Below are 23,057 nucleotides of genomic sequence, written 5' to 3'. Positions count from 1 at the left end.
TGGAAAAACCTGGCTGGCTTGCTATTAAAAGCCTGCATACCTTCACATCTTGGAACCGCGTTGTCCCACACCACATTCCCATCTTTCAGGATGCAGGCGATGGTCTCCGATCCGTGAGTTTTGAGGAAGCCCTCTTCACACAGGAAGGACACCGAGCTTCCCAGCTGCAGACTGTCTCCGAACCGCTTCCCGTTTATCGGAACTCCAGGATCAGGACACTCGTTGTGGCGGAATGCTGGACAGAGAAGTTGAATTTGCATTTTTATAGCTCCTGTCATCACATTGATCTCATTATAGTGCTTCACAGTAAAATCCAATACAACTGAATCTGAGAGTCTATTATGTCTGGGACCACAGAATTACAGTAATTAGTGTCTAACGCGTCAGAGGGAGCAGATATTACCGCGGCACACCTCTAGTGGTCGTTTTTCAAACCACTGCCCTAACCACTACTCCACACTGCTGCCCTATATCAAAAGAGCCAATTTCCCAACGTTTCGGTATGTTTAACAGACGTTTATATGTCTGTCTCGCTTAACTGGGTTAGCTAAGTGACAGAGGTTGCACACAGTGTTTCTCGAGTAAGCAATAAGAAGGGGACAGAAACAGAGTGGCGGGAGAGGTGCTGGAGGTGTTGCGTGACTCTGCACTCCCTCGAACCCTGCGTTATCTCCGGGCTCATCAGGGAGATGGCTGGACCCACCAGGTAGCACTCCAGCCTGCAGTCTGTGTGTTTAAACACCTGCACAGTGAAGCTCAGCTTCTATACTGTAGCTAACATTGAGCCCTATTTCATCTAACATTCACAAGTCTACCTTAGAAATTGTGCCCGGCAGCAGAGTATTTTATTATTATTATTTGCATTCATTTAAATCCAGTGATAGAATGAGCCTGATCAAAGGAAAACGCTCTGAATTCAGCTGTTTAATTTAAGGTTACACATTTCCAGGCATTGCATTTGTTATATAAACACAATAATCCTTGACTGTGCATGGAGGGCTGTGTTTGTATCGCTCATAAGGGTGGATGGCCGTGGAGAATCCTCTATAAGATGCCTATAAAATGCGGCGCCGGACTGGTACTCACTGGTGAAGCTGATGTTGAAGCCCCTCTTGGCGTTGGAGTGGTCGGTCAGGAACTCAAGCCTGGCCACGTGTCCACTGCTGGTCAGGGGGGAGGGCACCTGGGTCCCGGAGAAGGTGCCCAGCACGGGGGACTCCGCCTTGCCCCCGTCCTTCACAGCCAGGAAATCGAACTGCGGCTCCACGTCCAGGTCGTTGAAGGCCAGGTGGATGCGGCTCTCGGGCTTGGCGATGATCAGCCACACGCAGTGCATGTTGCTCCCGTACTCCGCCGGGTAGTTGGGGGAGAGCAGCACGCCCGCCGGGGTGGTGAAGTTGAAGAAGCAGGAGACTGAGGATCAGAGAGAAGAACAGGGGAGAGGAGGGAGTGAGGGATCTAGAACTGGAGTGAATACACAACTGGGAGAATGCAGTAGAGCTGGAGAAAAAGGGGAGAGGGAGTGAGGAACCAAGAAAATGTAGAGCTGTATTATTATTATTATTAGTAGTAGTAGTAGTAGTCGTAGTAATAGTCGTATCATTATTATTTATTCATTTCCCCTTCAGCACGGTAGTTTGCAAGCTTCTGGTCTCATTCTGAAAGATGTTTATGCAGGTTTACAAGGCGCAGGAGAGGTAAACTAAGCCAGGGATCTCTGGTTGATTCATGAAGTTATTAGCCATGCTGGGCTATGGAGATATGATCGATGAGATTAGCTCTCACAATCCACCTCCCCCCTTCTCTTACCCTATGCACCGGTGATGTCCGACATGCCTCACGCAGTGACAAGGTAAAGGACTCCGATTATTTCTATGATAGCCAGAGGCAGTGCCTGGTTATTGATGTGCAATTTGTCAATCGACATACGTAATTAGTAATTTGTATGGCATGTGTGTGTGGATCACACGTGAGTCACATTGCATCAACGTGCTTCAGACGTTTTCCGCTGTATTTTTTTTTTTCAGTTTTCCCATGGTTATGCATTTACCATAGTTTACCCTGGTTTGCCGTGTTTCGCAATCTGTTTTACCAAACCTCCCTGTGCTTTTCAATGCTTGCCCATGCTTTACCATGCTTTCACTGTGCTCTATTACAGTTTGCCACGCTTTTACTGCGAGAAACTTTTATAAAAGCTTTAACTCAGGAGTTACTTAAAAATATATTTTTTTTAGATTGCTGTATACAGGTACTGAAAAGGAACTTCAGCAAGAAGCCTTTGTTTAGCTGTTGGTAGCTATAGTTTGATGAAGGTCATAGAAATCAGGAAGGGTAAAATAATAAAAAAAAGGACATTTTAGATCTAAACCCTTTAAGAGCATGGATTTTGGTAAAGGCATTTAATGAACAGAATACCAGATTTGCTTAGACAACGATATCTAGTTAATTCACAATGCAAACGAAAGGGGGCAACTCAACGACCCATTAATGGAATCTGTGGAACAGTAAAGATGTATTTGACGTACTTTGTATCCTTTCCATAGGGACAGAGATCCTTCCTGTTTATTACCTTTTCACCAAGTCACAAACTATAAGATGCAGATAATGCAAACTTCATAAAGCAGAAATGCAGCTTTTATAATAACAGATATACTGCCCCTCAATTTCAATCAGCTCTTTAGCATTTTTACACTGTTTTGAGTCACCATTGATTTTTGTTAAAGAATATCAATTTTTTTCATTTTCCTTTCATTTCTTTAGTGTTATGTATGCTGCAATAAAAATGTTTTAAGACCTGCCTAATGGAATAATGGTGTTTCTTTACGTCTCTCTTTGAACAGGGATTGAGGCTGACCTACAGCACAGGAATTGATCAGGTACCAGGAAACAGAGGTTTAAATTTAAATAAAAATATACGAGCGATGCTAGGATTTCTCCATCTTAAGGAAGGAGGTGAAAACGATCAGAAAATGACCGATGCTGCTTTCTGCACTAAAACCCTCTTGTCATTTTGCATATGCATATCTTACAATTCAGAACATATTATCTGTTAAAAAAATTAATTTTCTTGAGGTAGAAAGATTCCTGGCAAGTGATGGCGCACAGAGGACTTAGGTTTACTGTAGTGGATATAATTAAGGCAAGATAAAGGAAAGTGATGCTTAGGAAGAGCTACGAGTCATGGTTATGGTAAAGGCTGGAGGGAGGGTAAAGGTTAAGGTTAGGTTAAAGGTCCGGATTTATGGTTATATGAGTGGGTCAGGTGAGGATTCAATGTTTGGAGGACACTTTTATACCTCATCGGAGGCACTCGGATAGTTTCTCTATCAGAAAGAGGTTTTGCAAGGAGCTCAATAAGACTTGCCTCTTGCATTCCGAGTACGAAGGCCAGTAGGAAAGCTCTGATTGGTTGAGAGCGTTAACCCGGAATAAAGGTGGGTAATTAGGAAGCCGCGTCAGATCAGATCAGATCAGAGTGAGAGAGAGGTTTTCAGAGGCATAGCTTGAGAATGCAGAACTACAGAACTCAGCAGCCATACACATCAGAGAGCACAAACGCGTAAATGCTTACGTGTGGGGCCAGCATTGGCATGATAACAAAAGGTGGGGAAAGAATAAGAGTAAGAAAAGTTATGAGTGAACGTGGCCCACAGCCTTTCAGTTGGCTGGCAGTGGAAGCTGCTTTGAGGTAGCGGCTGTGGGTTTGTGTCCCTATGGATCCCTTCCCCTCCCTGAAATGAAACAACAGTGCTGTCTGATCAGTACAAGAAGAGCTTCTGACAAAAAGAAAAAAGAGAGAGAGAGGGAGAAAGAAGGTAAGGGAGGAAAAAGAAAAGTGCGAGGGATAGAGAGAGAGTGGAGGCACGGGAAGGAGAGAGGGGGCGGAATAAGACAAGGTAGTTAGAAGGAGAGAGAGGGAGGGATAAAGAAAGTGAGAGAGTGTGATGGGGAGGAGGACATGGCGGGAGTTGCATTGGGATGCACTCACACTTTAAATAAGAGAAAAAGAGAGAGAGAGGCAAAGGGGGAAAGGAGGGAGAGAACAAGTAGAAAGAGAGAGGAAGCCAGCGTTGGGATGGACTCTCGCTCCCACTCACAGACACAGCTGGGTTTCTTGGCAGACCACTGGTTGTTCTTCTGGCAGGTGATGCTCTTCAGCCCCACCAGCTCGAAGGCAGGCTGGCACTCGAACCGCAGAGTGTCCCCGTGAAGGAATCCAGAGCCCTCTCTCCTGCCGTAGGCCGGTACCCCCGGGTCCCCGCAGCTCCCCTGCTCGATCTCTGCAAAAACACAAGAAGCAGAGAAGCCATCTGTGACTCGGGCATCTTGGTCATTATTACAGTCACTGAACTGGAAGAGAGCGGGATCAATCCCTCGCCAGGACTGAGGTCTAAACACAACCTCCGATGGACAATTTATTTGGTTTGTTGCATCTATATCGTCAATAACGTTTTGGCTTGTGCCATCTTTTGTGTACGGTAAACTGACGAAACGTCTACGCGACTTAGTTTCTTATTTATTTTTTTGTTTTACATACTGTATCATTAAGAAATCCATCGAGGAAAAGTGAACTCCCACAACAGCAAGGCTTTTAGATTGTTTACCAGCGCTGGATGATCCAACATTTTCCCCACTGCAGCCTCTTCAAAGCAATGCACTGGCAGACCCACATAAGCCATCGCATAAGCCATCGCAGAGAAACCTACCTACAAACACATAAAGACGGCCAGCCTGTTCTCGGCAAGGCCACCCTGACCCAGTGCCAGCTGCAGAGGAGCCCCTTAGTACAGTACATCTTAATGCTAAAATTACAAATTACAAATAAACATGCAGGGCCCTGTTTGTCACACACCTGCCACGCAACGGCATGCATATTTAACAGACAGAATAAAAGGAGAACTGAGCAGAATAATGTCTGTCTGGCTATTACTGCCATGCTTGTAATGCATTTGTAATGGGGCCGGTTCCTGAATCTGCAAGCTCCCTCGTTATAGCCTGTCAGATCAGTTCTCTACTCTTCTATAAGAAGCAGGGAGGGTGTATGCCTGAATGTTGAACTCAACAGGGAGCCAAAAAAACTTGAATCTAAAATGCTCTCTTTCTCAATTTCCATTCTGACAGCAAACAGCAGTGACTAGTTGTTGAAGAGGAATGTCTCCCTGTCACAGCGTGAGAGACACCAACGATTTTAAATGTACTAAAGCTTTTCAGTCTATTGAGGAGAAATAGAGAGAGAGAGAGGGAGAGAGAGAGATTGAGACGGACGTCTGTGTTTGGGTTTGGAATGCAGAAATCCAGCACGGAAATTGCCACTAAAAATGCAATGCAGTTTGTAATGCAATAGGAGCCAAATGCCCATTTTAAAGATAAATTAAGTGCCAGTACTCATCCATTAGGACTGTGTTAGAATGACTCTGTGAAACAGGAGATTACAAGCTAACCAGGTATACACTTTGGAATAACATAGAATAGGAATGTTATAATACTCATTATATGAATTAGCATGGATCCCTAACAGCTACCGGATTTGGTGTACACCAGCACTGACTTTAAACATTTATACAATATTTAGAAATATTTAAAGTTTGGGTAAGCAAACAGTTTACCAAGGCAGTTTATCAACACCAAACCCCAACGGTCACTGCATGCAAACTCAGTGTCTAATGTAGCATGCTTTTGTTTTGTGAGTACCACACAGCAGAATTCAAAACCACACACAATAATAAATGGAGCATATTATCTAACTCCTCTCGATGATTTTGCCATAAATAAACCCAACAGCATCATTTATCAAGCTTTCCCTCCTCTGTCGAGGAGCAGAACCCTGGGCTGAGGGAGCGGTCAGAGACAGCTGATGGAAAGCATGGTCCAGCGATTCTCTCATTCCTGACCTCAGACCTGCTGGCTGCTGAGACACACACACCATATTGACTTCAAGTGACGAAAGCTGTCACAACCCCAGAATAAGGGATGGTACCTGGCTGTTTTATATAGGACCATATGCTGTGCGTTTCCAGGGCTCCTTTACTAGGTTCTACTGTCGAAATAATGCATGGGACAGTTTCTTTTGTGCCGTGGAAATTGAACAGGAATACCTTTCAGTTGTTCAGATAGCTTGTTTTGTCTTACAAATGTAAACTATAAACCACAGGTGAGACAGACTTCTGAATATCTGCAGAGAGCAAAGATGAAAAAAAAAAAACGATGTTGTTTAACATAGAAACTTGAAACAACCTGAGTTTTAATAAATTAAGTTTCTTTCAGCAATGTCCTGTAGTGTTTCCATTTAAAAAGGTGTCTATAAAAACAGAGAGTCACAGAGGAAATCAAACATTCTAATGCAGTCTAACGTTTTACGAGCGACCGCCGGAGGCTAGAAGGAGAGTATGCAAATCCCTCAGCTCTTTAACCATAAATATTCAGAATTAGAAACTGGATTATGTAAGCCTTAATTCTCTTTTACGACTCATTCCAGCGGATGTCGAGCTTGTACTCTCAATCCGTGGGGTTTATTCCTTGTTTTTCTTTTCGGTGTCTCCAGAACTCTGCTTTGAGGAGATAGAGGGAGCTTCCTTCAGATCAGATTCATTTTACGGAGTGGTGGGCAGGGGTAGTCTGAAAAGAATATGACATAACCAGCAACTCAGTTCCAACACAGCTGCAAAGCGTCCAAAAACGTTCACATCACCAGTACGAACGCAAGACGCTTGTTTTCCCTATTGTGCTGAAGGCAGGAATCATTTCTTACTACCTAATTAAAACAGGATAGAAAGCAATGAGACACTGAGAGCTATAGGCCAGGGACAAAACCCTCCAGAAATTGCTGAAAGAAATGTGGTTGTGATTATATTTAAGTGCTGAGATCCTCTCTGTGTCACACACGACAGTACCTTATCAAAAATGAACTGCGTTATACTTGATTTGTCATTTTGTTCAGTTCTGGTTGAACCAGAGAGGTCAAAAGTTGTTGCAGAGGTTGAAAGGTAATTTTATATTTCTAAACCAACATCTCAACTCGCAGTGTTCATAAAGGCTCCTGGGAAATCGATGGCCTTTTCTGATGCCGGTTGCGAAACTGTAGCAATTTCAATCAATTACGGAGTACTGCGGAAATCCTGTCTGTCTGAAGTCATTGGGCCACAGAGGCCACAGTGATCTTTGAACCCCCTACACCCCCCCACCCCACCGGAGCTATAAATATTTCAAATCACCTCAGATGTGTATGGTTACCTTTGCTTAACTCAGTTTCCAGACTGATTTATGGGACCAACAGAGCTACAGATCAATTTCTTAAATGTTATTATTATTATTATTATTATTATTATTATTATTATTATTATTATTATGTTCCATATTTATAAAATAAAACAGGTAAGGCAGGTGTGTGAGGTGGGTGTAGATCCAAAATAATTAAAACGGGACGCTACCTTCATAAGAAACTTTGAACCCCAGCAAGCCACTGGTTTCATCCGTCTTGAAGAGGAGCCACATCTGGTGACTGGTGCTGACAATCAGGTCTGGAGTGGTGGTGCCAGTTAACCTGGACCAAGAGAGACAAATCATTAACCAGGCTGACCCTGCTCTTATAACCACTTAGACAAACCACTGACATACACGACTGGTCGATCCACTGACAATACATGTACCAATGGAAAGTGCATACGGAGCGGTCTAAACACGGTTGTCCAAGTACAGATCCAAGGATTATTGTATGCGTAATGGAGTCAATATCCGGATCAACTGAAGTCGCTTGTGGTGTTTATTTTTTAATGTCTTATGATGGCAATAAAGACAATATTTATACCCTATTCATGCTACTTCAATAATGCACTGTTGTTTATGCAATCTTGTGGTTTCAATGCATGCTGATTGCGCCATATTTGGGTAGTGACGTTTAGATTGCTTGAATCAATTATTCGATTATTAGTAGTGACCTCTCTAGATTGAGGCCAATGAACTCATTATAACCTGTGACCTGTACCAGAATTAAAAAAACCCCCAAAACAGCATGACTGAAAATGTAGAGGATCGACCTCAACCAATTTCGTTTAACAAAGGATGAAGGGGGATTTACTCACACATGAAAAACTGTCTTCTGGTCCCCAACTTGTCCCCCGTCCCCAACGGTCAGCGTGTCGTAGCCCCGCTCCAGGCCGAACTCCTCGAACGAGAGCTTGATCACCTGCAGGGAACACAGGGGTCAGGGGTCAATGAGTTGAATTACACTGAAATGGAATGTAGGTAACGGACCGGAGTTACCTGTCCCTGGGCTACAGTGCTCCCTTGACCCTTCTCCCCACCCCCCCACTCCAGAGGCATGTGTTTGAGGCTCTTTCTCTCCATTCCATTCCAGTCCAGGATCTTGTTCCCAGCCTGTGTCCTTAACTATTCAAATGAACAGTCCATAGCCTTGTTACTACCAGGACTTTAATTGTTTAATTAATCTTAACGGGTTCAGTTAATTAGTTCGATTCCTGGATTGAAATGGACTGAAAGATCCACAGGTCTGTAGGGTCCATTAAGGGAAAATAAAGCAAATTATCCAGTTAATAAATGTTTCAAAGTACATGATTTGGCAGTGCTAGGGATGATGTTAGATTGTGCAACTATATTAACAGGAATAATGCAGGGCTGTAAAATGATCCACATCATTAGTCCAAGTGGCATGTACTTAATTACGACAGAGTTAAAAATGACCAAGGTCTTTACTAGACCTTGGTAATTAAAAAGACAATTAACTTGTGATATGCTTAGGCTGGTAACCTTGTTGGATTGCACTTTACAACTTTCGATCGTGGGAAACGGGCTTGGAGAGAAACTCTGATTAATTAAATTGCAGAACCCGTTAAGAGGAAGAGCGCCTCATTTTTTTAAGTCACGAAACACTGATTTCAAGCCGTGCAGAGTGTCAATATTTTAATTCGATAGACTTTAAAGTAAAAAAAAAACAATGTACATCACATTTAAATGTAAGCTTTGGATCGATTTGTGATTGTGCATGTGATTAAAAGAGAAGCAGCCGCCTCCTGACATACGGCGTGTTTTTGGTAAAAGTAATACTGAAATAAATTGGAAATGAATTCCTGTGTGTACTCCACATAACAGATATTCTGGCAGGAGAGCTTAGGAAAGCAATCAAGGAAACAGAGACCCATTCAAAATAGGGTGAGGCATGTGGGAAATGACTTCTATTCATTTGTCGAAGATGCGAGCTGAAAAAAAAATGGTATTGTATGCAGCTTGATTATCTGATGATTTCAATATCAGGGGCCATGTCCTTGTAGTAAAAACCATATCAGCAGATTCCTGGATTGCTAACTACGTAGTCAGCCTTGACATATTCCTATTTGGCATTTTTTTTTTTTTTTAAATGAAAAAAATGTGCAAATTCAAAACTTTTTGATACATTTCAGTCCTCCTCACTGGCAAAAGTCAAAAGTTCTCATTTTAGTATTTTAACACTTAACACTAACCCTATCCTTAACCCTACCCCTAACTCAAATCCTAACCCTAAACCTAACCCTAACTCTAACCCTAACCATAACCATAACCCTACACTCCAGCCCTAACTCTACCCTTAACCCTAATATTCTAGAACCCACAAAAATTCACAAAACAGTAATTTTGTGCCTATTTAAAGCAATTAACAATAAAACACAATCACTTACACTGAACTTTGATCTTTAACCCCAAACCCCAGTCCCAACCCTAAACCCTTATGAAGCCCCTATTACAACGCTATAAACTACACTGAACTTCAATGAAAGTCACCCATGGCCTGCGCCGAGTGGCACAGATCTGCGAATCCATTTGTTCATGCCGCTATAAAAAAAATGTTGGCAAAGCGAGCTGTGTTGCGGCCTTGAACGAGCAAGGAAAGTCATTCCTTCCCCACAGTACAGCGCTATAGCCCTGTCATCTCCTATAATGTTTTTTCATCGCTTTTCATCGTTCCCCCTCCATTCAGGGCAACAGCAATTTATACAGAGGGGAAAAAAGGAACTACAAGGTAAGAGAGAAGCTTAAAAGATCATTACACGTACATACACACCTACTGTAGATACAGTGTGTGTGTGTATATATATATATATATATATATATATATATATATATATATATATATATATATATATATATATATATACTGTAGTTTTCAATTGAACTTGATTATTCTTTCGAATTATGTGTTTGGTTCCCTGCTGGCAGCAGCTAATTTGTTCATTTGTTCCTATTCAATACAGTGCTGTTGACCTGGCTGCTGACAGCTCTACAGCCCTGCAGTGGGTTCTCAATGGCTGCTGTTATGACTTGTTGCAATTGTATTCTTAGCTACTGTATGGCTCCCTGGACGCAAGGCTCTGAGCTGCAATACATCCAAGGAACAAGAGTCTCGTCTGGTAATATGAACGCACCGTGCTGCTTTATTGCAACATATTTGTTTGTGTTGTTCTTGAACATCAATATCCCTGTGCTTTAGAGAGAGGCATTGATGCTTTTGAATTACAATATGAAACCATTAATATACTAAAAGTGCGGATGCAAGAACATTTCATTTTTTTTTAATCAGCGAGTTTTATTATTATTGTTCGGTGCTTATGAGCTTAGTGCTCATGAGAGCTGAGTACAATGGCACTGGATACAGGCAGGAATTGTGCCATTAGATCATCCCCCTACATCTCTGAAAGTGAGACAGAGAGCTCACCTCAGTTCAGTACTGGGACTCACACAAGCAGAGAGTGATGTCCATGAAACACAATACAAACAAGCTGTAAATGGCATTTTCACCATATTTTGATGCTTGAACCTTGTAAACGTTGAATGTTGATTCAAAATATCCCCTACAAGTCGTTTCTTCTATAGTTTCCTGGTGTCTAAAGCCCTCTGGACGGCAGTACTGTCAAGATGCTGTGCTTTGTACCATCAGGATAATGATCTCTGAGCAAGACTAATGACAACCGCTGTAGATAGGGTGTGCGATAAAACAGAGGAGTTTATAATGCAAAGCGCGCTAGACCGACCTTGGCAGGGCTGGAGGCAGTGATGACCCAGGTGCAGTGGGCGTTGTTATCGTACTGGACTGGGAAATTGGGAGATGTGATGACTCCACTCGGCCCTCGCAGGTGGCTTCCACACATCCGCGCTGGAGAGAGGAACAGAGAAAGGCAGAACCAATTACTCGTCTGAACAAGCCCCTTAACATGGGCAGTAGTGTGGAGTAGTGGTTAGGGCTCTGGACTCTTGACCGGAGGGTTGTGGGTTCAATCCCCAGTGGGGGACACTGCTGCTGTACCCTTGAGCAAGGTACTTTACCTAGATTGCTCCAGTAAAAAAAAACCAACTGTATAAATGGGTAATTGTATGTAAAAATAATGTGATATCTTGTAACAATTGTAAGTCGCCCTGGATAAGAGCGTCTGCTAAGAAATAAGTAATAATAATAATAATAATAACTTTACCTAAATCGTTAACGTCCGAGGCAGCTGTCATCACCTACTGCTAGTTAGGTGTCCTGAGCTGAAGGAGAAGCCACTGAACGGTCAGTTTATCTACAGGTGATGACCGCTATGGTTCTGTAAGGCTGCTTGAGTTTGATGTTTCCATTTAAAGGGATAACAAGATTTTAAAGCCCTGTTAGCTTTCAGAGGGTGTCCACCAGTGGATTAATGAGTGCTCTGCTCAAACCTGATTGGCCGAGACAATCTGTGAGGTTTATTATATATTTTATAACACTTTACCTATCCTTTACCACATTATAGCAAATAGACTTTTTAAGCATCATGTTCCCACACAGTACATGGACAAAAAGATGATTTACCTCATGGGGGACTTTGCTGAGAGCAGGTTTAAGTCCTCAAATACTGGGAAGGAATGAATCCATCAGTTTTTACAAGCTTCAGCTGATAACAAATCTTCATCTTCAATAATAATTAAAAAACAAACTAGTTTTGAACTCATTATAATGTTGACCTCTAGTCCTATATCAGTTTCACACACCCCGTTAAAATTGAGAGAAATGTTTTAATGAGCGCAAGGACATGGGGAGACCATTAGAAGTTGTAACCATTCATTTAAGTTCAGGCCAAGGTGCTTTAGGTCCGCAAGACAGTGCAGGATGACTCATGGGTGTGTTTGTTTTTAAAAGACCTCGTGGAAAGTGCAGCCTCCTTCAAAAGAAGAACAGGCTTAGAGCATGATATCCTGGATCATCTGAGAATATCTTGTGAGCATTTATATTTCACTAATGACAGATTTGCGTTTGGGGAGCTTACACTACAAGCCCGTAATAAATCAAATTAATCAGGGGACCCTCTGCATTTTGTCATTTATTTTTTATTTTTGTCGCTTTGTCCACGGCATATGCCAAAATAATCTCTTAAACCGACACAGTTTATCCAGGGTCTTCTGCTGCCTGGAATTCCAAAAGCACCCTGTTTTCAAGCCAGCGTGAGACTTTGAAAAGGAATTTGATACACAGCCCTTCAAATAAGCGCTTGTGACACAGACGGGGGTGGCTGGGGGGCTGGGGGAGTTGAGAAATGAGTGGTTAGTTGTAAGCATTCTTAAAGGAAAAGAAAGAAAAGAAAAAGCGAGGCGACTGGTTGATAAATGAATGAATCAAAAATCATCTGGAGCTAAATAAGAGGATTAAGAGTATGAATAGCCATTAAAAAGAGGTTTTATACTGTAAGCGTTTCCCCGCAGGGCTGTAATGAAAAGCAGATAAGCTGGAGGATTCTGCTCTATAGTATAATTATACTTGGATGCTGGTGTCTGCTTGTCTGTCTGTCCATCTTTGTACCACTTAGATCACGTGCACACACAGCCTCAATATTATTCTTAATACGGTTTGTTGACATAGATCCGATCCAAAGCGCTGTTCGGACACAACTCAGAGTCTGCTTATTAATTCAGATTGGTTTAACAACAGCAGCAAGTGCACAAGAAGAGACAGCCCATGTTCCTGTTGGGTACCGCACGGAATACTGCGTGATGGGGATCTGAGTTTAAACAGGAACTACACACTGTGCTTCACTTTCAGTTCAGAAAGGCAGCTGTGTGGGCAGTGCAATTCAATGCAGCGAGTGCAGTTTGTGAAACAGAGACCTGGCACACCTCAAGCGAGCGTCTGAACCACAGTGCAAAAGAGCCGGGCTCGTCAGCTGTTAACCTCATCTCATCTCACCAGCAGGGAACACAATCCGTAATGGCAACGTGTCACACACTGTCCGCTCACTGTTGTAGGGGATATATCAGTTATAAGTCTCCAGTGCTGGTGATTGTTTGGAGTGCTGTGTGAGTAAAGGCAGTTTGGAGGAAACCTATTTTCCAAACCAAGCAGGCATTTGTTTGCTGCTCTTATTGCTATATTTTTAAATGATGTTTGGCTGTGCTCAGTTAAAGTATTGCTCAGCAGAAATCAATTTTCTTACCTAGCTATAATAGCATTATTACCAATTCCCTTTTTATTGCACTGACAATATTTTAGTTCACTTCTTTTTATTATTTCATGCTAATTCAGGGATAAGAATATAATTTTTTTTTTGTTTATTTTTCTTAGTAGCTTCTGGAAAGAATTATTCGCTAAATTTGTCGGGGGGAAAATCTGACACCTTCGTTCTATTCATTCTGTATTTAAAAAAAAAAATACTGGGGTACTAAACCTTACTTAAACATGCTGTCATTTAAAGCAATGAATAGAGATTGGGTCATGCTATTTTTTTTAGGTATGTTATTCTTTAAGATTGCAGTCTTTCTCAGCCTCTCTTTCTGTCACACACCAATGCCGTGAAGGACAGGCTGGTGACAGGAAGGAAAGATCCCAGAGCATAAACTTCACTCTGGCAGATTACCTAACTGTAGGGAGAAATGCAAAACTCGTAGAGACAACCGCCCAGAAATAGAAACAATTTAAATTATGGAGAGGGTATAGTAGAAAGAGGAGGAGAGGGGAAGAAAAGAGGAGAGAATAGGGGGAATGGACAGAGGAGATGAGAGAGGGAAAGGGGAGGAAAGGAGAGGATAGGGCAAGAAGAGTGAGAAGAATAGGAAGAGGAGGAGTTGGAACATGAGATGGAAAATGAAAGAGAAGGGGAGAGCACAGTCACTCAGCCCTCACCTCTGCAGATGGGTCGCTGGTCGCTCCACGCAGCGTAGGTTTCACTCACTCGCATGCAGGTAATGCTCTTGGAGCCCTGCAGCTCGTAGCTTTCATCGCAGGAAAACTGCACGCTGGACCCCAGCCTGGGAGAGAAGAGCAACACAAAAACAACACGAGACATCAAGCAGGAGAAGAGGTGCGAATACAAAAAAAACTGTTGAACAAAAACTGCAAAAGCCTTCTGTTAACATTTATCGAGTCCTTCATTTAATACAGATACGTTCCTTTGGGAAACTAAATGGTGTCAAAGCAAAGGGGAATAACGCATACCTCTTTCCCAGGATAAGATTTTAATGATGTCGGCCCTATCCTTACAACAGCTTTTACAAAGTACCAAGAAACTGTGATAAAAAATAGCTGATTTTTATAGCATTTTATGCACTGCTAGCATTAAGTAATTGCATACACTTTTTTTGTTATTTTTTTAAAGCTGCCATGAGAGCAAAATGAAACCCAAGCGTCGTTGTTATTTAGGTAGTATCATTCGTACCCTTATTGTCCCTTGCTTGCTTTGTATGCATGAGGGCTAACCACTACACCCTCTTCTTTATGTGCGGATAGGATAGGAAATGTGTTTCTTCAATCCTCCACTTTCAGCACAACGGAAGACCAGATGTGTATTTTCAATTCTGATTTAACGTTACATCCCATCTAGGGCAGATAGGAATACAGGTCATCCATTTGACTCGACTTCCATTGATTTTAATCTTCCTCCCCAAGGCTGTAGCCGGTCCCAGACAAAAGCAGAATACAGATGGGAGTGTTATAAAACCATGATCCAAACGCAGAAAATGAAAAGGATGTTGAAGACCAATTAGGACATAGCCAGGGGCCTTGGGGTAAAGCCAGCTTGGACAGTGACTCGATAACAATTTGAAAATCGTTTTTTCTTCACCTCAGCGGTACTTTAATTCCAACACAGATTGCTTTGGCTCCTACGAACAACCAACTGGAGCTCGGAGAGTCCCCCGTGGATTCTGCCGTGGTCTGGAGTGGTTCCTCCCCTGCTCTACCGCGGAGCTGTGTCTGCTTCTCAGGGTTAGCTTTCCCAGCAGTGATACTGAGGAGCTCTCCCTGTGTCACGCTTCATAGCACATCTCCCCTGCTGCTACTGCGGCCGGGCCAGAGACTAACAAGCATGATGTGAAGAAGACAAGAAGAAGAACCCTGATGCAGCCGGCAAAGGCTTGCCCTTCACCCTCTTGCTCAGTCATGTTGTCTTCAGAAGTACATGAATGTTTCTGCAATGCCTGCAGTATTCATGTATTTAAGTGGTGTGACGGAAAGGTCATTCACTTTGTTACATTCTGATCTCAGCAGCTCTGCAAACTCTCTTCTGTTTTTGTGTACGCTGCATTCATACCGTACTATGACCTTTAAAACAAGGAAAAGGCAAGCTGGGAAATCTGGTTATCAGCTATTGAGTTCTCCAGGTTTCATTTTCATACGCTGTAGTCTCTGATTAAGTGTTGCTTATTTGTGTTTGTGTGCATTATGTAGTAATGTAATAATAACGTGCACCCCAGGGAAAAAGGGCATTTACTGTTCCCACGTCCCACTTGCAGGATTACCTGTAATCAGATCCGATTCGTTTCCCTCTCTCTGGGATCCCAGGATCTGGGCACATGTTTAGCCCCTGGGACACACCAACCTGTGATACTGGGGAGAGAGACAGGCGTAAGATGGGTACTGCAGCAGCTAGTTACACCAACCCTGGACAGACCCTTATAAAAGTTTACCACAGTATTTTTACAGTTTTCCCCCATGCTTTTCCCATGATTATACTGTGCATTTACCACAGTTTACCCTGGTTTGCCATGTTTATTAACATGCTTTAAAATACCTCGCTTTCTTTACAATGCTTACCTATGCTATGCCATGCTTTCACTATGGTTTATTACACTTTGCTATGGTGAACTTTTATAAGGGGAAGGATCTTCAATACCAAACAAAACTAAACTGAAATCGCATGAAATTGGAATAGAGGCTATGTGTTTGACGAGGTGCAAAGGCTGGTTCAGACTTCACGTGGCCATCGCTGAGGGTTTTCTAGTCTCTCCACTGTTTCCCGGTGATCGCATTTCTGAAGCATGAACCAGCCTTTAAACCCATGGCTGTAAGATATATTATTAGTTTTATAATATGATCATTTTTATTTCACAATTATTTTGAGCAGCACTTTGGAGTAAAACCTGGGCAGTAGTGGTCTGTGGTATAGTGGTCTGAGCCATTCCAGGTATTACTATGCATTCAAATTTAAATCTGTACATCACGAAGATGGTTTCTCTAACTAGGTGCCTAGGAAAACCCGGAATGGCTCACTGCCGCTGTAGGGAATCCTATTTTATCATCTCTGCCCTGACAGGGAAACAAAAAAAAACAAGAGCTGACTCTGAGATTGAAAACTGCTGAAGGCTCAGACAGCGCTGGAAATGAGATCTGACATATGTTGATAGGAAATCTCACATAACTATGGCTCTCATGCATATTAATACCAGACGAAAGGGCATCTTGATCAGGAGAGGATGGGGATTTGTGTAACTCAATTTCTGTGGCATCTCCCAGGGCTGCCACATGAAAATGTGACATTTTCTTACAACGATCTTCAAGTAATAGAAATGTAAATAACACAGCTGCCTGGTATTAATCATGGGGCTCGCATTGAATGAGATTCTTTATTCCAACTGGAATGGTCTCAACCAAGCAATTAGCGCAGACGCTGAGGCTTGTCAGGGCCACATACCACCCAGGAATAGGATTTTCACAGGGGAGAAATATAATATACTGTGAACATGCAGTGCAGTAAGACACTATGGGACTGCCTTACCTAATGTGTTGTGGCATTTTCATCAGTATTGCGTTGTTCAGTGTAACTTGAGATATAACTCTTTTCCCTTTTTTTATTAACCGTTTTGTTTGGTATAATTACTCCTTTGCTCCTGTTGTAATATATGTCTGGTTTCTCAGACGCCGATTATCAAAAAAAATGTGTCTACTTAATATTAGGCAAGCTAGTCCACTGCTTTGTTGCATTGTGTATTATATATTTCCCATTTCCTACACTAAAGAGACTCTTAGATGTTTGATTTTGATAGTCGTAGTACACAAACAGCTTTATTTAATAACTGAATGGTTGCACTATTTAGAGCTCTCTCTGTTTAGGTGAATTTAATAGATCCTGATGTATATCCATCAATTACGATCATCGATCGCTCAGGGTGCATTTAAAACATTTACTCTCCAATGTGGAATCTGCGCAAATATGGTGTTTGTTCAAAATCACTTTCCATCCTTTAAACCCAGTTAGGAGGGTGGCAGTCTGAAAGGAGGACAATCTTGGGAATCAGCTGAAGATGACCTCAAGCAGGATTGCATTATAGATAAGACTTACAGACTGAGATTTTCTGGTGGTTGTCTTTACTGGGAAGCAGTTTGACTCCTCTGGACTTCAGTTCTGTCATTTTCTTAACTGGAAAGAGAGAAAGAAAACAAGAGGAGCGATCAGCAAGCTTTTTAACCACTGCAAAAAAAAACCTGTTTAACTTTGCTATTTGCGATGGCTAGTCCCTTTTCATGCAGTAGATATAGATACAATCTGTTTTAATGATCTACACAGTGGACGGTCTTAATACCTTCACACTTTAATGATCTACCCAGTGGCAGGTCTTAATACCGTCTTCCTTTAACCCTGCTTTAAGCCATTCCCCTTAAGAGAAACTGATTGATCCTCTTATTAAAATCTCTGAACACAATCAAAATGCAGTTTACAAACACACAATGCAACAGGGTTACCAGATCTAGGGCGGCAGTGTTAAGATCTGCCAACCATTTGTTTTAACTTCTTGGACCTGGGGCCACCCCTGTGTTATAAATAGATTGAAGAAGCCCTTCTCTCGTCTCTTCAGTCCCATCAAGGGAAACCCCTTTTTTTAATCTCTTAATCCCTTTCTGTGTAATGGAAATGGATGTAATGGGACTAAGTACCATGTTAAGCTACCACCACTATCTCCCGGATAAACTGGTTATCCGTTGCATTCAGAAATCAATATGAAATTTATTTAAGTACTTAGCCCTTTTCCTTTTTTTTCTGTGCCAAACCTGTAATCCTATCTCCTTCTTAAGCACCCTCTCCACTTAAGACTCTTCTCTTACATAACAAGTGTAAATCCCTTGCACCTTTCTCTGACACCAAGCCTCTCGATTCAGAAAAAGATGAAAGCTTTGAGAAGGCGGTTTTTGTTCAGCTATTTCAGAAATATACACACCGTTACACAACGACACTCCAATGGAGTTCTTATTTAGATAACTATACCATGAACAACAGTTTCACCAGCGCCCAGAACCCGGGATCTCTCTCCCTCCCTCTTTCACACACAAACGGTACCAGACCTCTTGTTTCTTGACAGTAGCGTGATGCTGAAGCATTACTAAATCCAAGGACAGCACTGCACAGCTCAGCCTTGATCAAGGTCTTTAATCTTCTTCAAAAGGAGGTACAGAATCTCAGTCGCTCGCATCATTAGATGTGCTGCATACCAGTAATGAGGTATTCCCTAAAAAGCCTTCGCTCTTGCATGGCTAGGAACTCTGACCTGCTGTCAAACGCACCACAGGCTGTCCAAACAGAAGGCAACAGATCGAGTAACTGTAATTTCTGAATAGGCTGCACTTTGTACAGATCAGTTCTGTTTGGGTATTTTCACCCTGTGGATGATTCATGTTAAGGGAAGCTCTTCACCTTGGTACTGTGCACTGAAGCCCTTCTGCTTGTGGTTCCCATCTGAGGTGAAGTGAAGTCGTAGCCAGTTCTTACTGCTGATCACTGGAGACGGCAGACTCAGGCCCGTAAACCTGCATCGATAAAGAGATGAAATCCATGCCAATGACGAAATAACATATTTGTTCGAATAAAACCAAAAATAACAGGGGGCCCCCATTGTATTTTGTCAAAAGAGCAGAGCAGTATATTAGATTAGTAAACTAATCTAATATACAACAAATATATGTATTTCTACTCCCAGAGGTGTTTATTTTCAAGTAAACTGTGAAGCTATAAACTTCAGTCTCCAGTGTTCATTAAGATCAAGAGACTAGTTATGAAATAGGAAATTAAATCTAAAAGATTTAGAACTACAGACAAACTTTAATATGCAGGCGAACACAAAGACGACAAAATATATGCAATACATATTTCAAATGTGTAGGAGTGAGAACAAAAACAACTAAATATGCAAATGCGAGGAGGGGGTTGCTAAAGTACTATAACTCTCAATTCTAACAAAAACACTTTGTGCATTGAAGCTAGCAGCTGTTCAGAGTCTGTGAGTTATTAACGGCGGAAAACAAACTCTGTGCAGAAGAGCTAACATTAAATCGGGAGGCCTGGGGCTTCTCCATTTAAACAGGAACCCAGGTAATATCTCAGGGAGCTGTGCATAATGAAACACACTTGGGTACATACAGTAAATACATCCTTGCTCATTATAACAGCCTCCTTGGTAACCAGGCTATTCATGCAAATCTTACAATTCCTCATGTTCAGTCTCAGTACGTTTTTGTGTCCAAAGGTCTTGATAACCATCCGTTCAGGATTTTTCAAATGACCGTGAACCTTTTTGCGCCCAGCGATGTTTCAACTAAGAATGCTCACGACTGCTACTGTGTGGGGAACAAAAAGCTACAGTGACCCAAAAACTTGCATGATCCATGCAAAAGTTGCTTGAAGTAGCCTGGCTGCCCTCAGTTAGTGTGCATAGCAGCAGTGCGAGGGGCTGGTGTCACTGGTAACACAGATCCGGCTGTGGCAGGGGTCTGCGCACAGCTGGACTCATGGCAGCTACTCTGCACTCCACTCCGATTCGTTGACTGAGCTCAGCTGCCTGGGTCCTGCTCTCCTCAGTTGGGTGGTTTTCCTGACACAGAACGAGTAGCCGCACAGCTGGGGAGGCAGCAATGCAAGGACTTGCTTGTGCAGTGAGCCTCTCAATCACAAGACACAGCACTGGACTAAACGCTTATTGGTCCTGCGTGTTATAACTGCTGCTGATGCAAGTTCCAATAGTGCATTGATCGTAGGTGATGCAAAACTGAAATAATAATAAATGCCTGATGTATGAAGATAAGAGACGTACAGACATGCATTCCATGCTTTATTATTTAAATAGTCTGGTTGTGGAGTATTGAGTTAACTAGATTCAGTTATGTAAATATTTTAAGATGTTTTGGAGTGATGGAATAAATAACATTTTGTATGCATGAAATCTCCAGGCTGCTGTTGTTAAGGAAACCAAAAAACAGCCTGGAAACATAGCCTTGATAAAAAAAATTTAAAAAATTTAAAAAAACCTGGTAACTCATTCCATCCTTTTCTTGATTGAAATGAGTCCCAGATTTGTTTCTTAAATTGTGCCAATAGAAATCCCTACAATGGGATATAAGAAGATGCTGCAGTCTTCAACCTATATCGTCGAAAGTATCGCTTTGCTGTAATTGTAGAAGTTACAAACAGATACACATCTCAATGGAGCTAAAGGTTTCACACCCTACAATTTCGCTGGAGCGATCCTGCACTATTATCTTTAACTGTGCTAGCAATTCGCTTTTAGCAAAAGCTTTGCTCAATAACCTACAGTTAAAGCAAAGCTAAGAACAACGATAAACATGGTGTCAGCTGTATCCCGCAGTCCATTACATAGACATCAATAAAACTGAGAATTAATAAACAGATAACAGCAGCACATTACCCAAAGAGGAGCGGGATCCCACAGGGTAGAAATCCATGACACAAATTCATTCCATACAAACAGAAGTCATTTTCTTTACAGTAACACGCCTATACCAGAAGAGACCGGGTCAACCGTGCAAATTAAATGGTATATTTGCTGTAATATCATCTGTGTAATTTCTTACCTGTTTAATATTCTATTATTTGTGTTCTCTATCAGTCTCCATCATTGCTTCTGCTTAAATCACTGATTGTCATGCTGACTAACTATTCCAGCAAACAAATGTCTCTCTGCTGGGTCTGCATCCCTAAACGCACACCCTGTCATTGAACATTAATTACAATCCTGGTAAACAACAGCCTAAGCAGAAACAGTAAATCGAGAATTATCCAAGACACCCATAGTGTAAAAGTATATTAAATGGGCATGGAATGAACTGCTCTGTTAATGTAGCTGGTATCAAATACCCTTTAACTTCATAGAATTCCTCCCCTGTGTGCTGTATGTTGTACACTTTCAACCAGCTGGTGATCTCCAAGCTTGGTGAAAATCAACTCAACCAATCCTAACTGAGGGGCGTCCTGGAAAACTTCACACAACCCACAGTTTCATTTTGCTATGATAATCCTGTCCCATATTACCAGCCAAACCGAAATGCTTGTGGGTAACTGTTTTTTTTTCATTCTTTCTTTCTTTTTTTTTTTTTTTAGAAGATCCAGAATATATCCAATGCACCCCTCAATGAGCAGAAAGGCATAAGAAAGCAATAGCCAATGAGTTAAGATGCACGTAGAGGAAGACTATTTACGAAGCTCCTCATCCCAACCATTCTAAGCAACATCAAAAATGCAATCATATCTCCTGTGTAGGCTGGATCATCCAAAGTTTCTTTATGTTAGTAAGTGCCAGCACCCTCTCGTGCACAGCAATGTATTGCCAGCGAAATAATTGAACAAATAAAAAAAGCATAACATCACTATATGGCTGACTAATTGCACTACGAACCACTGTAATGATTGCCAGCATCATGACATGGTAAGGGAGCGCTAACGATAATAATTAAAAGAGGCTGTGGAATTAGGGACAATACGAAAACTATTTTCTATGTAAAATGAATATCAGATGAAAGGGGTGGTTTTGGATTTAATAAATACGTTATTGATCATGCTTGTGTTGTTTCTCATTTCCCATTGTATTTTAAAGGTTATATCAGTTTTGAGTTTTTCTGCTGCTTTTGAAATTGCCATACTAACTATATTCCTTGTTATATCAAAGACGTTCTTGTTGGCAAATGATCACCTTGTTCTTTCTCCTTCTTTATCTGAGTGGATAACATAGTCATGGCGTGTTAGAACAGAATGCCTAAAACTGTCTCCAGCATTGCGTTTTATTGTCTTCTTCTTAATACAGCAGCAGTGCAGGACAATCCAAAGTGTCATTATAGATCATAAATGCATTATTAGTGTGCTGCAAAATGTTAAATCAGTGTTTATTTCTTTCTTATCCCAGATAAACCATCTGCTTTCACAGCCAGAAGCAAATTATCCATTTGGGTAATTAGACTGCTCATAAATTGTGGGTGATTGAACCTCCTTACCAACCAAAGTGTTCATAAGGCAGAAATGTGCATGGTGCTCCAATTCCAGACCCCCTCCCCACACACAATCAACGATCAGCACTTAAATAAAAATAATCTTCACATTGCAGGTTTTTAGGTTAACACCCAGAACACCTGCCCCTCACCCTCACCTCATCTCTCCACACTACTGATTTGAAAGCGCCCCTGGATAGAAAATCTGAAAAATGGAATTGGCTAGTTATGAGGATTAAGATCAGTAACTCTGATGGAGCCCCAGTCAACCCTGACCTCTCTCTGTATTTCAGTAACAGGGCCTTCGTTCAATCACAGTGCGATTCTGCAGAACATTGCTTGAGGAGGGAGTGATGCAGGTTCAATGAAGCCCTGTGATCATGCAGACGTGCCCGTGCACAGCATGCATTATATTCCAGCCCAGGACCTTGTTCCAACTAGGACCCCAATTAAATCAAAATTACAGCGGCGCCATATCCATTAACAAGTACAGCTATAGTGAACACTGATTAAGTTATTCTAACCAGTTATTTAATTGAACCTGCTTGGACTATTCAGTTAAATAAATAAGGCCATGGTTAGA

General features: G+C 41.8%; 1 protein-coding gene across 1 annotated transcript in view; it reads right to left on the bottom strand.

The window, feature by feature from the left end:
- LOC117414078 (CUB and sushi domain-containing protein 1-like) overlaps positions 1 to 23,057 on the bottom strand; it is a 162,982-nt gene that overhangs the window by 65,157 nt on the left and 74,768 nt on the right. The window contains exons 6-15 of the mRNA XM_059000080.1: positions 18,897 to 19,009; positions 17,550 to 17,627; positions 15,730 to 15,817; positions 14,117 to 14,241; positions 11,019 to 11,140; positions 8,079 to 8,182; positions 7,428 to 7,540; positions 4,098 to 4,280; positions 1,087 to 1,413; positions 41 to 235 (exon numbers count right to left, since the gene is read on the bottom strand). Of these exons, the coding sequence (XP_058856063.1) occupies positions 41 to 235; positions 1,087 to 1,413; positions 4,098 to 4,280; positions 7,428 to 7,540; positions 8,079 to 8,182; positions 11,019 to 11,140; positions 14,117 to 14,241; positions 15,730 to 15,817; positions 17,550 to 17,627; positions 18,897 to 19,009 (1,448 nt within the window). The remainder of the gene's footprint in view (positions 1 to 40; positions 236 to 1,086; positions 1,414 to 4,097; positions 4,281 to 7,427; positions 7,541 to 8,078; positions 8,183 to 11,018; positions 11,141 to 14,116; positions 14,242 to 15,729; positions 15,818 to 17,549; positions 17,628 to 18,896; positions 19,010 to 23,057) is intronic.

Source organism: Acipenser ruthenus, chromosome 25, assembly GCF_902713425.1.
Source record: "Acipenser ruthenus chromosome 25, fAciRut3.2 maternal haplotype, whole genome shotgun sequence".
Lineage (NCBI taxonomy): Eukaryota > Metazoa > Chordata > Actinopteri > Acipenseriformes > Acipenseridae > Acipenser > Acipenser ruthenus.
Note: the sequence above shows the minus strand (reverse complement) of the source record. Positions and strands in the feature narration are given on the sequence as shown.